This window comes from Nuphar pumila, chromosome 4 (assembly GCF_984573655.1).
Source record: "Nuphar pumila chromosome 4, dmNupPumi1.hap1.1, whole genome shotgun sequence".
Classification (NCBI taxonomy): domain Eukaryota; kingdom Viridiplantae; phylum Streptophyta; class Magnoliopsida; order Nymphaeales; family Nymphaeaceae; genus Nuphar; species Nuphar pumila.
Window position 1 is genome coordinate 33,362,548 of NC_143252.1, and position 19,720 is coordinate 33,382,267.

General features: G+C 38.4%; 1 protein-coding gene across 1 annotated transcript; it reads right to left on the reverse strand.

The window, feature by feature from the left end:
* Positions 1-18,172: 18,172 nt before the first annotated feature.
* Positions 18,173-19,403, reverse strand: LOC149839902 (protein MIZU-KUSSEI 1-like). Its single transcript, XM_090004273.1, has one exon. The coding sequence runs from the start codon at positions 19,194-19,196 to the stop codon at positions 18,450-18,452; it is 747 nt and encodes a 248-aa protein (XP_089860399.1). The 5' UTR covers positions 19,197-19,403; the 3' UTR covers positions 18,173-18,449.
* Positions 19,404-19,720: the final 317 nt, after the last annotated feature.

The following is a 19,720-nucleotide window of genomic DNA, read 5'->3' on the forward strand; positions in this document are numbered from 1 at the left end:
TCATATGTGCTATAAGGCAGACAAAAAGCTATATATGTGATTCAATCATGCTCATATGTGTTCTAAGGCAGTCAAAAAATTGAATATGTGATTATAGCATGCTCATATGTGTTCTAAGGCAGTTAGAAAAACTCTATATGTGATTCTATCATGCTCATATGTGCTCTAAGGCAGGCAAAGCAAAAAACTTTATATGTGATTCTATCATGAATGATATGTGTTCTAAGACAGTAAAAAAACTCTATATGTGATTCTAGCATGCTCATATGTGTTTTAAGACAGTCAACAAACTGAATGTGTGATTATAGCATGCTCATATGTGTTCTAAGGCAGTTAAAAAACTGAATACGTGATTATAGCATGCTCATATGTATTCTAAGGCAGTGAAAAAAACTTTATATGTGATTCTATCATTCTCATATGTGCTCTAAGGCAGGCAAAAAACTTTATATGTGATTATAGCATGCTCATATGTGCTCTAAGGCAGACAAAAAACTCTATATGTGATTCTACTATGCTCATATATGCTCTAAGGCAGGCAAAAAGTTATATATGTGATTCGATCATGCTCATATGTGTTCTAAGGGAGTCAAAAAACTGAATATATGATTATAGCATGCTCATATGTGTTCTAAGGTAGTCAGAAAAACTCTATATGTGATTTTACCATGCTTATATGTGCTCTAAGGCAGTTAAAAAGTTGTATATGTGATTCTAGCATGCTCATATGTGTTCTACGGCAGTCAAAAAACTGAATATGTGATTATAGCATGCTCATATGTGTTATAAGGCAGTAAAAAAACTGAATATGTTAAGGCAATCAAAGTTATATGAAATCTAACGACATGCAATATATTGCATGAAACTTTCATACCTGAGAGGGACCTGCAATCGAAGTTCCCCTGTTCAGCAAAAAACTGTTGAACTCAGCTCAGAGAACGTCGGCGACGGTTTCATGGAAGCAGTCACACATTGTGTCCTTAACGATCTGGCGTACATTATCACCGGAAAGAATAGGTTGCTGCTTGGAGCTTATGTCGGTGGAAGAAGTTTGTGAGTCGTAACTGGAAGAAGCAATAACAGGTGAAGTGTTCATATTACTCCCAAATTCGAACACACGACCCTTTTTGGGTTCACCTGCTGCAGTCACCCATGCTGCAGGATCAAATGATGGATGATGAGTAGCGTCATCGCCATATCGCTCTACCATCTGTTGCTCATATGCCTTATACAAAATAATGTTTAAAGTATGCATTAATAATTAATGATAACATTATGATAACTTGCATATTGTAATGATTATTAATAGAATAAATACATACCGTTGTCGTTCTCGCCTTTTCTGATATGAAGTCTCCCGTGGTCTTGCATTTATGTGTTTCAACAAGCACATCCTTATATGGTACAATGCCTCCTTTTTCTGCTTCTTGCGAAGTTAAATGCTAAAAGATTTAGTTAACAAGTTTGCAAAAATACTTATAAAATTAATATTATATATTGATGAGTTACCATTTTCTTCAGGTGGCTCCCAAATGTCTTAGATCCACCTGTGTGTAGATGGGCTTCAGGCATTTTCGCTCGATTTTGTACAGCCTTCGCAGAGCGATTTCGAAATGCATCCCCGCCCACTTATCGTACATTCCATCCCAATAATCTCTCCTGATAGTAATAGGGTCATGACTCTTCCACTATAGTGGATCATCTATTCCGCTAGATGCTTTTTTTGCTGCAGTCTTTATATTGTGCAGCATGTCTGCAAATCGATTGACAGCCACCTTCTGCCACACCTTCCTTGCATCATTTTCCTCCACCGTAGTTGCGAAGCGATTCGAAGCCTACAAATATTTTTAGAAAGTTAGTAGACATGACTAAAAAAAATTTAAATAGGAAACACATTAACTATGAGAAACAACTGTATACTGTGAATGAGGACCACAATCTATCTATCACCTCTTTTGGATACTCTTTCCATTAAGCGACTGGTCCTGGTAGATGTTGAAGAAGTGAATTCCTAATCTCGCGTATTACTTTTTGTGGCTCAAACCTCTTGCTGCACATGAATTTATACACAGTAAATATCAATATAAAATATTTATAAGATATGCAATAATTGAAAATGAAATACTTACGGTCGATTAGCGATATACACTATTCGAATGAGTCTTCTTATGCCAGACTGAGAAGACCTTGCTTCCTGTGTTGGCTTCTGACTTGTGTGATCAACTGGTATAGGTGGGTCGTGTACAGGCGAAACATCGTCTGTAAAAAAATATGTTAGAAATTCTCAGAATGTGCATTTCAATTAATCAAGCATCCAATTAGTTAAATGATATATCTATCACAGGAGCTCGTGAAGATGAAGGTTGGGCCTGGCTACTACTGGATGAACGACCACTGTAACCTCCATGAACCATATTTTAACAAATAACATATGTCATACAATACATTCAAATAATTCGCATCAAGTATTACAATACATTCAAATCATTCGCATCAAGTATTGCAATACATTCAAATGATTCACAAGTATTACAATGCATTCAAATAATTCAAATCATTCACATCAAGTACAATACAACTCAAATCATTTGCATCAAGTATTACAATACATTCAAGTCATTCACATCAAGTATTACAATAATTCAAGTCATTCACATCAAGTATTACAATACATTCAAGTCATTCACATCAAGTATTGCAATGCATTCAAATCATTCATATCAAGTATTACAATACATTCAAGTCATTCACATCAAGTATTGCAATGCATTCAAATCATTCACATTAAGTATTACAATACATTCAAGTCATTTACATCAAGTATTGCAATGCATTCAAATAATTCAAATTATTCACATCAAGTATTACAATACAACTCATTCATTCGCATCAAGTATTACAATACATTCAAATAACTCAAATCATTCACATCAAGTATTACAATACATTCAAGTCATTCACATCAAGTATTGTAATGCATTCAAATCATTCACATCAAGTATTACAATACATTCAAATAATTCAAATCCTTCACATCAAGTATTACATTGCATTCAAATATGTCGTATCAAGTATTATAATACATTCAAATAATTCAAATCATTCACATCAAGTATTGCAATGCATTCAAATAGAGGTTTGTATTACAAGATTTTGCTCACTAGCTTGAGAATTCTTCCTCGTCACTTGTTTGACTTTCATATTCTTCTTCTTGTTCTTCTTCTTCTTCTTCTTTATTTACCCATCCACTTGGTATATCATTTGGATCACATTCTTCTATGAATGTTTCATCGGCCAATGGAGATATGATATGCATATCATGCGCAACATCGTGATCATAAGCGAAGTCATAGATATCATCTGATTGATAGTAATCACTGTCTTCAGCTAACTTGTCTTTTTATAATTGATCATACTCAAGGTATAGTTTGGACTTCACCTTGCAAACTGCCCACCATTCATTTCTATCTGACTTTTTTATACTCGGATATGAAGTATAATAAACCTGTTGAGCTTGCGAGGCTAATATGAATGGTTCATATGTTGTAAACCTTGATTTATGATTCACCTCCATAATGCCTGAAGCTTTGTCGAGTCTTGTTGCAGTTGGATCAAACCAATGACACTTGAATAAAGTTACCCTATTATTTATGCCTAAGTAAGTCAACTCCATTATTTCCTCTATAACAACATAGTAATCGTGTTCATTTTCACCGTAGTTGCTACCCTTGACACACACGCCACTATTCATCGTTGATTTATTTATACCGTAATCTTTTGTATGGAATCAATAACCACTTACAATGTAACTTTGGTTGGACCATTTTCTAAATCACAAATTCTTTAACATCATCATGGCGGACCTATGCACAAACATAAACAATGATTGTGATCACGACCAATTAAGTAACTTAGTGTTGTTTACAAGTACAAAATTTATGTTAGCGTCTTTACCAACTGTTTCAACCACTCCACAAACTTAGTTTCACATTCTTTTTGTACTTCTGTATCAGTGAGATGTAAAACTTCTCTTTGCAACTCCAGATCAAATCGTCTGCAAACCACAAATACTTATATTACCGAACCATGTATGCACGTATAGAACATAAAAGGATTTATAATTGTGTTGCGTCTACATATACTTACTCGATGTATGGGGCAATCGCTGAGTAATTAAAAAGAATATAGATGTGTGTTGTGTCTTACTCTCGATCTGTCAAGAGCCTTGATCGACAACTACCAAATACAAGGCCAAGTGGTTGAAATATCGACAGCTTGTCAGCTACAGTTACTTGTTCTCCATCATCGTTACGGGGCGGGAATGTGTAACATGTTGGAATGTGAGGTTCAAAGTACATAGATGAGAAATTTGAAATCTCTTCTAAAGTGTACGCCTCACAAATAGAGTCTTCTATTCTTGCTTTATTACGAACTTTTTTTTGAGGTCAAACATGCATCTGTAAAAAATATACATTTCAAATTTGAAATATCTGTCATTGAAGACACAAATATAAGAAAACATATACCTTTCAAATGGGTACATCCACCGATATTGCACAGGACCACCAACCCTTAGTTCATATGGCAAATTTATGATCAAATATTCCATAACATCGAAAAATGTTGGCAGAAAAATCTTTTCTAGCAGACAAACAATGGTGATGACAGAGTCCTCGAGATTCTTTACATCAGATACTACGACTTTCGATGCGCACAATGTTTTAAAAAATCCACTCAACTCAGACAATACCCCACATATAAGTTTGTCTAACATATCATGGAATGCCAGAGGTATCAATCGTTGCATAAAGATATGACAATCATGGCTCTTCAACCCATATAACTGTCCAGCATCAATCTTCACAGCCTAAGCAATGTTAGAGACATATCCATCTGAAAATCTCAATTGTCTCAACCATTGACATATATGTTTTATTTGATCAGGTCCAAGCACGTACTTTGCCTTTGGTTTTAGTACTTTGCCATTATACTCTTTGAGTTTCAATTCTGGCCTTTTACATATTACTTTTAAATCCATATGGGCCTTTGGATTATCCTTCGTTTTCCCTTTAACATTCATTACTGTGTTGAACACATTATCAAACACATTTTTCTCCACATGCATCACATCCAAATTATGTTGTATCAATAGGGTCGGCCAATACGATAGTTCCTAAAAAATAGATTTCTGCATCCAATTATGATCCTTCTCAAGTCCACGAAAGGGTGTAGGACTGCAGGCATCTGTTAATACATCTGGAAAGTATCACAATCTTCTTAGAATCTCTATGCCAGACAATCTTGTGGCTGGACCTTTCATTTCAGTTATGCTTGCTAGAAACGCATTCCTTTGTCGTCGTAACGGATGGTCGCTAGGTAGAAATCGACGATGACACTCAAACCAGCAAGGCTTTTTTTCATGTGTCAATCTAAAAGTTTTTGTATCTTCCATGCAGTACGAACATGCCAACCTCTCATGTGTATTCCAACCAGATAACATATCATATGCATGGAAGTCATTGATTGTCCATAGAACAACGACCTTCATATTAAAATTTTGTTTTTTGTGGGCATCATACGTGGTAACACCGTCATTTTACAGTACTTTTAGTTCATCAATCAATGACCTTAAATATACATCAAGATTTTGGCCAGATGAGGTCGGGCCAGGGATCAATAGAGACAAGAAAAGATTTGGACGCTTCACACACAAGCTTGGTGGAAGGTTGTATGGAGTTACAAATACTGGCTACCATGAGTATGGATTTGATCTACCTCAAAATAGATTAAATTCATCTGTACATAGATCGAGTCTAAAATTTCTCACCTCCATTGCGAAGTTCTGATGAGTACAATCAAAGTGCTTCCAAGCTTCGACGTCAACAAGATGAGTAATCTTGTTTTCATCATGTCGAACTTTATTTGCATGTCATATCATGTGTTTAGCTGTCCTTAAAGACATACAATCGTTGCAATCTAGGAGTGATAGGAAAGTAGCGGAGTGACTTGTAAGCAACTTCTTTTGATCTCGTGCTAACATTGCCTATTGTCTTTGGCTTGAACCAAAGATGCCCACATGACGAGCATGATATGTTATTTTCCTGACCCTTGAAATACAACATGCAGTGATTTGGACAAGCATCTATCTTTTTATACCTCATACCTAGAACGTTAACCATAACTTTCGCACGATAGAAATTTTGTGGCAATTTCTCATCTTTGGGCAACATACTCTTCACAATCATGCACAAACGGTCAAAACATGATTGACTCAAATTATACTCAGACTTCAAATAAATTAGTTGAAGAACTGCAGACAAGATAGTGTGACTCTTGCAACCGTTTCAAAGTGGTTCATCAGCATCTCTAAGTAAATCATAAAATCTACTAGCTGCATCGTTTGATGATTCTTCATCTATTGCACTTATTACATCACTAGGACTCATAGCAGAACCGAGTTCTGTTCCTGCGACATCAAATATCAAATCCATATATGAATTATCATGCATCACATTCACCCATGCATCAAAATTGTTTCTAAATTCTTCTCCATGAAACGTCCAATTCTGATAATCACTCACAAAACCATTCATGTATAGGTGATGTCTAACGCCATGAGGTTCTACAAATCGATTATTCATACAAATCTTGCAGGGACACCTAATCTGACTCGTGGAATCCACTGTACTGACACTTGCAGTTGCAAATTCAATAAAACTTTCAACACCATCCATATATTCATGCAATAACTCATTGTCAACTACCCTACGGTACATCCATTCACGGTTTGCAGTCATTTTGTCGTATGATGTTACGAAATGCATCCCAATCAGTTAAAAGAGAATCATCAAAATGCTATGATGAAGAAAATATCAAATTTATCATGCAATATATGATGTCATACAATCACAAGAATTATGATCCACGCATTGATAACTTAATATTTTCATGTGCAAAACTATTCATAACACGATGCATTAATTTGAAGCATACTATCATTATACAATTTCACATGGAAGTCATAATTAAATTGAAATTAACTACATGCAAGCATGAATATAATCACATCAAATATTGCAATACATGTAAATCATTCATATAAAAAAAATGTCAAACATGTACCTGCAACAAACACACTTCAATATCTCCCTAACTACTACCATGCCTAGCATGGAATCCGTATTCCAAAAACAAGAACACTTCTATTCTCGTACATTAAAATCACGCTCAGCATGATCTCCAAACTTCAACAAAGTAGTCCTAGATATCAACAACTAAGTGAGTGTGTGAACAGTAAAGTGTTGCATCCAATAAATTAAATAACATGTAAAGCGCTTGCATCACTTACTCACCACGGGTATTTACTCAATTTGCATTATTTTTGTCAATTACTTACCACAGGTGGCAGAGCACAAGCGAGATACGTTAAGAAATCTGCAAGAGATACTGTGTTAAAATGAAGACACTTCAAAGGCAGTGACCGTCGCACATGGTGATAACGTGGTTTAGGAACCCAACGAGCGTCGGGTTCCTGAACCACGACCCATCGCCCCCAGCCGAAAAAAAAAAATAGAGGCCGAAGGGGCGACCACCTGCCGCAAAAAAAAAAGGCAGGGTCGCCCCTCTCCCCTACCAGAGGATCACAGGGGCGACCCCCTGCCCGAATAAAAAAATGAGGCAGGAGGCGACCTCCTGGCGGAGAAAACAAACGAGGCAGGGGTCGCCTCACTGTCCAAAAAAAAGAGGCGCAGGGGCGACCCCTTGCCCGAATAAAAAAATGAGGCAGGGGGTGGCAGGGGGTCGGCCCTCAGCAGAAAAAAAAGGGGCAGGGGGCGACCCCCTACCGAAAAAAAAATAAACGACAAAAAAAAGAGGCAGGGGGCGACCCTCTGCCAGAATAAAACAACGAGGCAAGGGGGTCGCCCCCTTGCCGGAAAACAGAAAATGTGGCAGAGGGTCGCCCCCCTGCCTCGGTTATTTTTTTCAGCAGGGGGGTGCCCCCCCCCCCCCCTTGCCGGAAAACAAAAAACGTGGCAGGGGGGTCACCCCTCTGCCGAAAAACACAACACGCAGGAGGGGGTCGGCCCTCTGCCGGAAAACACAACACGCGACAGGGGGTTGCCCCCTTTGCCAGAAAATACTAACGAGGTAGGGGGGCCGACCCCCTACCGAAAAACAAAAAATGCGGCAGAGGGATCGGCTCCTGCCGAAAAACACAACACGCGGCAGGGGGTCGGTCCCCCTACCGGAAAACACAACACGCGGCAGAGGATCAACCCCTCTGCCAGAAAATACTAACGAGGCAGGGGGGCGACCCTCTGCCAGAAAAATTAAAAGGGGCATCCGCCCCTTTTATCGGAAAAACCTGGGAGACGCTGGTCAGGGGGCAACGAGCAGAGCGGCAGGCTGAGGAGCGACGGGCGGTGGGGGCCGGGGAGACGCCGACGGACGAGATATGGGGCGGTAGGAGGGAGAGGGCGGTCGACGGGAACAACGAAACAAAAAAGAGAAAGAGGGCTCTAATTAGGGATTTACGCGATATTTAGCGATGGATTTAGTGATGCCCTAAATCCATCGCAAAGTCATCGTAAATTAATATAACTACATAGCAATGAAACTATTCCATCGCTAAATCCGTCGCGAGATAGTGACGTCACACTTTCCCTCGCCAAATCTGATGCTAAAATACGCGATTATTACGACCAAACATTCTGTCGCTAATTTGTGATGGATTGTGAGACAGAAGCTATTTCGTCGATATTTTTGTAAATATTACGGTTCTTAGCGACGAATTTGTTTCTCTTGTTAATCCGTCGGTAATTAGCGACGAAATTTTTTCGTCGCTAATCCCCTATTTTCTTGTAGTGATGATCCACTGCAGTTGAAGGGCCATGGGCCTTCTACTGTCATGAGAGATTATTGGGAGGGCATGTGCGACAAGTGGGCGAACAATGAATTTTGAAACCGCTCAACAAAGGCTGCACAAAACCGAGCGAAGATGCCCGATGCCTATCTACACACAGGTGGATCTAAGACTTTTGGGGGCCACCAGAAGAAAACGGTAACTCATCAATATATATATATATATATATATATATATATATATAATCAAAATTTTAAGTATTTTTGCATACTTATTAATCGATTTTTTTTATCATTTAACATTGCAGGAAGCAGAAAAATGAGTCATTATGCCTAACAAGGATGTGTTTGTTGAAACACATAAATGTAAGAGCACAGGAGATTTTTGTATCAGAGAAGGCGAGACCGACATCGGTATGTATTTATTGTATTAATAAACATTGTAATATACAAGTTACTATGAATTACATTATCATAAATATTGTAATTTTTAATTATTACTTTATAGGAGTCATACGAGCAGCAAATGGTACAACGACATGACGATGACTCCACTCAGCATCCGCCTTTTGATCCTGCAGCATGGGTGACTGCTATCGGTGAACCAAAAAAGGGTCGTGTGTTCGAGTTTGGGAGTAACATGAATACCACATCAGACGTTACCTCCTGCAGCCATGGCTCTTAGAGTTCTTCCGCCAGCATCAACTCCCAACGTCTGATTGACCCTGTTATGTCTTGGAATGGTGTCTGTCAGAGTCTTGAGGACAAAATGCAGTATTTTTTTAATGAAGGCATTCTCAACATTATCCGTAATGAGTTGAGGAACTTTTTTTAGGACAGGAAAACTTCATCTGCATTCAACATGAGCTCCGGTATGCATCAGGTATAAAGATTTATGTCATTTATTTCATGTCATTAGACTTCAAGCTAGTATATGCATGATTGAATACATATATGCATGATTGCTTCACTATAATTTTTTTAATGCCTTATAACACATATATGCATGATTGAATCACTATAATTTTTTTGACTGCCTTCGAGCATGATTTGAATGATTGAATCACATATAAAGTTTTTTGACTGCCTTAGAAAACATATGAGCATGATTGAATCACTATATAATTTTTTGACTGTTTTAGAATATGATACGCATGATTGAATCACATATAAAGTTTTTTTACTACCTTAGAACACATATAAGCATGATTGAATCACTACGACAGTTTTTTGACTGCCGTATAACACATATGTGCATGATATTAGCATATATGAAAGTTGTTTGACTGCCTTATAACACATATATGCATGATTGAATCAATATGAAAGTTGTTTGACAACCTTAGAACACATATATGCATGATTGAATCAATATGCAAGTTTTTTTAATACCTTAGAACACATATATGCATGATTGAATCACTATGAAAGTTTTTTTACAACCTTACAACACATACAAATATGCTTTCATCACTATGAAATTGTTTTACTGCCTTAGAACACACATATGCATGATTGAATTAATATAAATTTTTCCTTAGAACACATTTATCCATGATTGAATGAATATGCAAGTTTTTTGACTGATTTAGAATACATATGAGCATGATTGAATCACTATGAAAGTTTTTTTACAGCATTAGAACACAAATAAGCATGATTTCATCACTATGAAAGTTTTTTTACTGTCTTGTAACATATATATGCATGATTGTGATACATAACATATTTATTTGATAACATTATAAACCATATATGCATGCATGAATCACTGTGACATTCTTTGACAACCTTAGAACACATATCTACATGATTGAATCACTATAATTTTTTTTCAATCTTAGAACACATATTTGAATTATTTTAATGTTCTTCAGTTTATTGTTAGTTTATGTGTCATTCAGCCATTTACTTTATTGCATTAGATTAGGTGCATTTCATATAATTTATTTTATTATATTTTGTTTATAAATACTAACATTTTAGTTCTCTTTTGTAGGATGCTGGAGATGATCAGCGTAGAGGAGCTGATGGAGGCATGGAGGGAGGGGCAGATCGAGAAAATGAAGATGATGATGCCCAAAATATTGGCGAGGATTAGATTTGTTTGTTTAATTTGTTTGACAAACTTGTAACTAATTATAACTTGGTAAGGACTGTATTTGATTGTTAAAGTTTGCTTGTGTTAAATTTGTTTCACCTATATAGTATTTTTTATGTGTACTTTTTTTTATAAGCAGGTTATATGAATTGTATAACGAGAAATTTTTCTCGAGTTTCAAAATATTTCAAAAAAAAAATTAAAATTTTTATTAAACATTAGGGACGGATAATATCTGCTGCCATTTGAAAGTAGTTATCGGTTTGCGACAGAATTCAAACTGTCGTGAATGATCGTCACCAAATTGGCGACAGACATTAGCGATGGACATGTGTCCCTCGTTAAATGATAGCGATGGATTAGCGACAGATTAAATTTCGTCACATAACCAGATCGGTTTCTAATTAGCACCTAATTAGCGATGGACATGATCCATCACTAATTAGCGACGGATTGACGACAGATAAATTTTGCCGCAGATTAGTGACTCGGGTTATGCGACAAACACTATTCATCACTAACGTATTTAGTGACAGATTAGCGACGGATAGCATCCATCGCCAATACAGATTTTTCTTGTAGCGCCCTAGATATTCGTTGAAAGGTGTCTCTTCAAGCTTCAAGTTATGAATATCTTGGGCTAAATGATAGCTTTTTGTCATGTTATACTGCTGACCATATAAATTTTTGGCCGCATTCCAAATGGCTTTAGCTGAATCAAGAAACAGAAAACCCTCAAAGATGCGTGGCTCCATAGAATTCAAGAGCCGCACCATAACTATATGATCACTCGCCTTCCCTTCCTCGAAGTTGGGATCGGTTTCTGCAGGCCTGGGTTTCCTTCCCGTAACATGTCCCAGCTTGGACTTACCATTGAGAACAAGGGTGGCAGATTTAGCTCATGCCGTGTAATTATATCCATTCAATGGAATGGTAGTGATCTTTAGAAAAGTGTTGATTTGCTCCTAGGAGATAATTGGAACAGTAGCAAAATCGTTGTTCTGACCATTTGTCATCATTGCAGGCCGAGAAGAACAATGAACCACTAGTTTTGATCTGAAGATAAAATCAATAAACTAAGGACGGCGATATCGAGTTCCAACCTTTCTGTACTCACAAATTTATGAGAAATTTTCAAGGAGTGGAGCGCATATGAGGCAGGGGTGCCGTTGGTCTTGGATGACAGTGATTCGGCTCAACTCCAGGGTCGAGGAAGTTTCTCAGCCAAAAACTGCTGAAGTTCGTGTATTTGATCCACGCTCACCACGCTGAAAATCTGCGGCAGAAGAACGATGCCACACGAACAGGAGGAAGCAGACCTAGGTCAGGTTCACAGGATTCAAGTTATGCTATGATACCATGTTAAGTCGATTCAACACTCCATCAAGAGAGAGGAGAGGAGAAGAAAAGAACAAAACATATAAAGTGGTTCAGTTTTATAGACCTACGTCCACCGGACACCAGTCTCAAATGGGATACATATATTGCCAGATCCTCAAAGTATGGCAGCTAAGAAGGAAAGGATATAGGATAACCATAACAACAGATGAATCCACAGTTGGAAGGTGCTATAACAGGCAATAAATAATTATGGTTACAAAAGATAAGCAGAATCCGGTGTTCAAGGATATTCTTATACTTATCAACGTCTCAACAATTACTCCCCACCAACCAGTAGTGATACCGAATCTCAACCATTGATAACACTTCAGCGTGGACACGATGGGGGTCCACTCACCTCACGATCTCTTGCAGCAAGGGTTGAAGCCTACGGATGCCAATGCCCCCTTTTGTGATCAACAGTTGAGTTTCAATATCACCAACCTGTGGTGATTTTGAATACCGCGGGACCCCTTCTCTCCCCAGTCCCTCTCCCCTCAGTCGTCACGTTCTAGTTTTCAATACAAGTAGTAAAGGACCACAAGGTGACCAAAGTTTAAAAACAGCAATCATTCTGTCGTGAATTTCTCATGAGATAAATTCAATTTTTTTCATTCTTTTGGGTCGTTATTGAGAAAATATCTACATTAAAAACAGTAAACATTTTAATGATCTAAGAAAATAATTAAAAAATACAAAATAATTGGACAAGATAAAATAAAATAAATATTTTTCCAAGGTTTTGCCAATAAAAACAGTAAGGGTGCATTTGAGAGCTTGGATCATATATCTGAGGATCTGACATGAAATGGGCAGCTGCTGATGTGGCATCGGGTCCACATGATCAAACAAGATCTGAAATTTCTCTTATCAAACAAAAATACGGCAGGCAGAGCCAGCGCGGCTAGGTCTATGATCTTGAAGGTGAGAGATCCAAAGCTTTTAAATGGAATATTGCTACCTACCTCATTTGCAATTATTAATGTTTGGAAGACAAGTTTTGGGAGATGAGAAAGGTGATGGACAGAAAAAAATAGTCTTGATGGGGTCTTTTACAAATCTAGTTGATAAATCCACTTTCATCAGTGAAAAGATCAGGTGCAATATTATTGAACAAATATTTGTGCATTAAGCACCTGATCACCCTCCATCTTGAGGACAGGGCGTGTCTGGTGTGGGACCCAAGACCTGATGGAGGGTGATGGAGTGCGTAATGCACAATTTTTTGTGCAATCATATTGCACCCGATCCAGACTCCTTTCATCACCCATTGTCTTCTCATCACATTGTGATATTTTTGAAATATCTTCATATATTAAGCAGTTAAAATGAGTGACAAACTGCCACTTTTTCTGTAATATTTTTTAAAATATAGAGATATTTATCTCCTTGAAAGACCAATTAAGGATGTGCACATATGAAAAGCCAATGGATTTTACTGTTTCTTTTCTTTTTCCTTCGTTTCTCAAACCAAAAGCACGTCAAAAGTTACATTAACTTTCACCTTTCACCATGATAGTAAGACATAAAGCAACAACCAGACCCAAGGGGTTTGGCATAATGGGATGGGACCTAGGCCATTTTACGGACAGCCTAGGTTCAATTCTCATGGGCATCATCCTCCTGCGTAAGCGAAAGCTTGGCAACTCTCTAGCGTCCAGAGGTAAGCCCTCAGAGTTTTATGCTGACATGACAGCAACAACCGTATGTACAGCAGGCTGAGCCAGAGCGGCTAGGTCTCTGTACCTGGGGCGGTTTCTACCAGTAAAAAAAAAGACATCAAGCAACAATCCACAAGGTTTTCAGGCATTGGTGGCCAACAAGAGAGTAGTTTTCCTAGTGGGCTCCAATCCCTCACTAATGATAGTGCAGTAAAATTGCCAAAGTTTAAACCATTGTACAATGCTAGTGCTTGCCACTAAATTGCCACATTTATCTACCATTAATTTACTTTGATTGATCACCTGTCCGTCTCCATACCAAAATTACTTAAAACTGTACCTGATAAAGAAAAGTCTAAGGTTTTAATGAGAGGGTCATTTTCTTACCTTTCTCATCTTTTCAGGGTAGGTAAGCAAGATGGTGATTTCCCCCTGGGGATTGGAACAGGATGCTCCTTTTGCTAAGACATTGAAAGGCTAAAAATCCAGCAATCACATGTAACAATAGATTTCATTGACAAGAATCTTATGAAGTTGAAGATCAAAACCTTACCTGTAGAAGGAAGATGATTGACATGACATGTTTTACAAATAAGTCCCGTGTGCAGCAGATTCACAGAATCCCCAACATCCACCATTGTTTGGGAGCTTGGATATGATAAATCCTTGGAAATGGAACGGGATTTGCTAGTCCATAATCTCCCAAGTTGGGCTACAACCTTTATTGATTGCAGTTGGCAACTCCAACATTGGACATTCTTAGCATGTTCATCTTCATCATAGCCACAAGTCCTGTTCTCATGATTTTCTCTGCAAAAGGAAAATCTTGGGATAAATTAATAAAAAAATGGTTTCTTGAGAAAATCTTGAGAAAGTGCCAGCATATTTAAATTTTTAAAATATATAGTAGAAATATTAATATATATATATATATATATATATATATATATGCATTAATAATGTGACAATATCATGATAAAAAAGTGATATTTTGAAAATCTCATGTTTTTATGAGGAGTATATCGGTTTTTGAAAATCTCTTAATAAAGTTGAGAGATTTTCTAAAAATAACCGATATTTGTGACTATGATCCTCATCTCTATTCTTAACTCTTTTTTTTAGTTTAGGTTGGCAAATTGGCAGGTAATAGTTGGCAAGAACCCGCCAACTCCAACCTATTGCTAAATACCAATTCCCAAACAGTGGTTGGTGTGAAAAAATACAATCCAAGAATCAATCCCTACTGGGGGTGGGCTTCAGGCTGGCCGGGCCAGGCCGTTGGACTACTATTTTGCACATGCTGAACACATTCATGGGATCAGATCTGGTCAAAATGATGTCTCATGTTCGGAACCCGAGTGTAGCCAATGTTTTTCCTTTTAAAGAAGGGTCATAGGTAGGGGTGTCACCGGGTCAGATTTACCCAGATCTGACCTCTACTAAACACTATAGGGTCCGGGTATGGTGATAAATAAGAAGACTCCATTAAGACTTGGGTTCAGACCTGAAGGTCCGATTAATACATGGAGCCAGGTATAGTTTGAGAAATTTTATACCAGACTCAGGCCCGACCCGAGTTCCGATTGAAACCCCCAAATTTTCAATGTAAAAATGATAAAAAAAATATTATTTTACCAGGTATGGCCAGGGTAGGGTCTGGTTCATATAGTTCATATCGGCTTCAGGTATGGTTTATCTTATGGTGGGTCCGATTATATTAGACCAGGGTCCGAACCCGATACCATACCCAAAAATCGGGGGCTAGGTTTGGTTACACTTGGGTTTCAACCAAACCCGACCGTTGACACCCCTATTTATAGATTTTTTTATTGAATTTATAAAACCTCATTCATTCAAGAAAATATATATCTTTTAATGGAGCAGCTAACTTTTCTAATGTATCTTTAAAAGAAATGCTTTTAAGCCATTAACAAAGGCCGCCACATCCACCATTTCAATGGATCAACCATAGCAATGTCATAAGTGTCTACATTATGAGTAGCCTTTGGCCCCCAACATTAACATGCATAATTATTGCTTGATGTGAATTTTTGCTCTTGTGTTGGGTGTGCTTGGATACATGTCACAACAAGTTCTGGAGTTGCACATGCCCCTACTTGCACACCTTTAATGCTAAAGAAAATCAGTAGTACTTATTGCCAATTAGCATTAACTCAAGGAAGAAGACAACTCTCTTGGTAGGAGGATCAAGGGCCCACAAACCATCTAAATGTTGAGTATGGGGTTGGATCAGTTCAAACCATAGTCAGAAATAACTTAAGGAGGTGCTAGAATGTAATGGATCACCAAGGAGGTCCATTGACGCATCCAACTTTTATTTAAAAAAAAAAAAAATCGAAGATATGAGATCCTTGTTTTTAGGCCATATCTGAATTGGAAGATATCAAGATGTATTAGAAATATAGTCCCTTTTGAAATTCTACAAAAATATCATGATATTTTTCAAACTCTCAACAATGTTTGTAACCCTAATATAAGCTTGCAGGGTCAAACGTTTAAAAAGGCAATTTATCTACCGTGAAATTGTTACGTAATTTGAAAATTTTCAGAGTTATCAAGTTTTAGTAAAACCCCACAAAAATAAACAAATTTAAGAATTTGAAAAATAAAAATTAAAAAATTAAATATTAGTGAACATATCAATTGGATTTTTTTTCATAAGGGTTCCAATCCAAATGGGGTCATCTCCAAGCTTGCCCATAAAAGGACCATATACATTCATCGAACTGACAAAATGATCATATTTTGAAAAGATGGTGATTTTACCAAAGTTTTTAACTTTAAAAAAAAATATTGATTTTTAACTAAATTCATATAAATCTCTACATATCTGCACTATGGCCAAGACAATCGTGCAAAGCTAAGGCCCAATTTCGTTGTACTTAGTCTATCATAATGGGCATGAATCTATCAATGATTGGACTGGGCTCCAGCTTTCGGCCCCGGACCCAGACCATTTTGGGCCCGGTACCAAAGCCTGCCGGGTATGTCGGCCCCAAATCCACAGTTATTCTTGTTCATATTGCCTATATCATGATAAGATGATGGCCCATCATCTTTAGCACTGCTTTTAGCACACATTCAAAGAAACTGGCTGGCATCCAAAGCATAGCCACAAACATTACCTATATTTTGAAAAATAATGTAATTTTATCATGATATTTTGAAAGGGAGATAATGTACCCCACAAACACACAGTATGTTAAAAGTATCACCTGTTTCAAAAATAGTGTTTTGAAACAGCACTAAATTATTTGTTCATACTCGAGTAAATATATTTTCAATAAACAAATTCTAGTGACTATATATGTTCCAAATAGGAACTCATATTTTTTAAATATCTCATCTTCCCCTCACCAATATTTTCCGTATAATGCAATTTTTGAATATGATCCAGAATCCGCTCATTTTCAACTTGGTTTAGAGAAAATGAGTTATTTTTAGATTCCTTTATGAATCAATGGCCCCATTGATCTGCTGCCATGTATACAGAAGGACAGTATTTAATCTTTTTTCAGTTTTTTTTTTTTTGAAAGACAAGCTGAGGTTAGGCAGACCCTACCAGATATTCTCTTAAGCCTCCATGTGGCAGAGGGATTCGAACCTGGGCCTTCAGCTTGGCACAGGACTCCTCCGCTTACCACCTCGGTGGTTAATCTTTCTTCACTCTTGATTACCAAACCACCACAATCTTTTAACTGAATCGGCTTGATTTGTAAATGATCTCCGTCGTCATTCTATCAGGATAATGTAATATGGGATTTTTTTTTGAGAGGATAATGTAATATGAAGTCACTAAAATATAAGAATTAAAAATATAGGCATTTTCAACTTTTTTTTTTTTTGTAAATCCAACCATGTGGATGTGCATGGCATGGTGAATTTGCCAAGAATCTACTATTGGATAGTGTATTTTTGAAAAAAAAAATATGATTTTTTTAATGCCTGAATATTTATGAAGATTATGAGATATTGATTTTAAAGCCTTACAAAAATCTAGTGTATGCATTAAAATGAGCAGGTTCTTATAAAACCAAGCATGCAGATCATATCCTGTAGGATTAGATTCAAGAGAAGAGAACAAAAATCCATGAAAATTGCGGTTCACACATTACTTCTCATATTTTCAGTTCTCATATTCAATTAATATGGATTCAAATCTCTTTTTTTTCGGTGGTTTCTTGGAACAAAAGATACAAAAGGCTACCACATTTTCCAAGGGCAAATAGTCATTTGCAGTTATATGCACTGATTTTCTTGAAAATAAAAAAAAAATGAGAGGAACAAACGAGTCTACCAACAAGAGGAGAAGAAGAAAGTAACGCAAGAAAATGACAAAAAAACGTAATTAACCCCAATAAAAAGGAAGCCACCGAGAATTTCCATGACGATTATACCCTTGACCTTTCTGTGAAAACCCCCTCTCAACCTGTCCTCAGCAAGAAGACGCTGAGCTCTTGCCCTCCCGCCCCGTCCGGGTTGATGAGGTGATACGACTCGGAATCGGCGGAGCCGACGACTCGGCGGAACCCGGCCCGCATGTACGTGACCTCGCCGTCCTCCGACGGGATGACGCCGGCGCCGGCGGACGTGGACTGCACGGTCTTGAGGATGAGCCGGTCCTTCTCCGACACCCGCCGCTTCACGGCGTAGCCGAGCCGCCGGCCGTTACAGAACGTGGTCCAAACCGGTACGGAGTGCAGGGGAGGTTCTCCGGCCGATTCGGCAGAGGGCGGACCGTCCCGGCGGCGGTCGCACTCGAGGGCGATGCGGACGATGCCGGAGAGCATCTCCTTGGCGAGGAGCTTGGTGGGGATGGCGAGGTCGAGGAGGAGGGGAGGGGTGGTGGAGAGGCGGTCCTGCTGGAGGCAGAGGCTGACGTGGCCGCGGCGGTGGCCGTAGAAGGTGCCGGTGACGGTGGTGCCGGAGATGGAGGGGCGGTCGTCGATGGGTGCGTCGGTTGCGGAGGTGGTGGCGGTTGTAGTGGTGGTGGTGGTGGTGGTGGTGGAGCAGCATTGGATGAGGGAGAAGCGGAGGAGGTGAGAGAGGGAGTTGGATGGCGGCGGTTTCTTGGTGAGGTTGTGGGAGAAGAGGGATTGCGACGAGTCCTCCGCCGTGCTGGCTGCGGTGGCGGTGCTGGAGCGGCCGCAGAGCGTCGGTGGTAACTTCATTCCGAGAGAGATCAGAAAGGAACGAAAAACAAATTCTTTGAGAGAGAGAGACTCATCAAAAAACAAATTCTTTGAGAGAGAGAGACTCTTCAAGAAACAAATTCTTTGAGAGAGAGAGAGAGATGGGAGGGTGCTCTGAATTTTCTGACAGGTTTTTTGGAATCAAGAAAGAAACAAGGGAAGGGGAGTGAGTCTGGCGGACGTTTTCACCCTTCAATCTCAATCTCAATCTATATATATATATATATAAGTGTTGCATCTTTCCTTTAGAGGGGAGGATCAATTTTCGTACAGGCTGGCGGCATACGGTCTGAAATTTAAGACTCAGGGGGAAATTGAGATATCACTGTCGCAGCCTTCGCTGCCGGACCTGCTTTTGGCTAACGTTCCTTTTTCCCCACATTTACCAAAAAAGTTTTGAAATTACTACACTTATGGATCTCTCTCTCTCTCTGCGGGGTGATATATTGCCTGGCCTGATTACAGGTTAGCAGAAAATGAAATGCAAAAAGCGGCCTATAAGT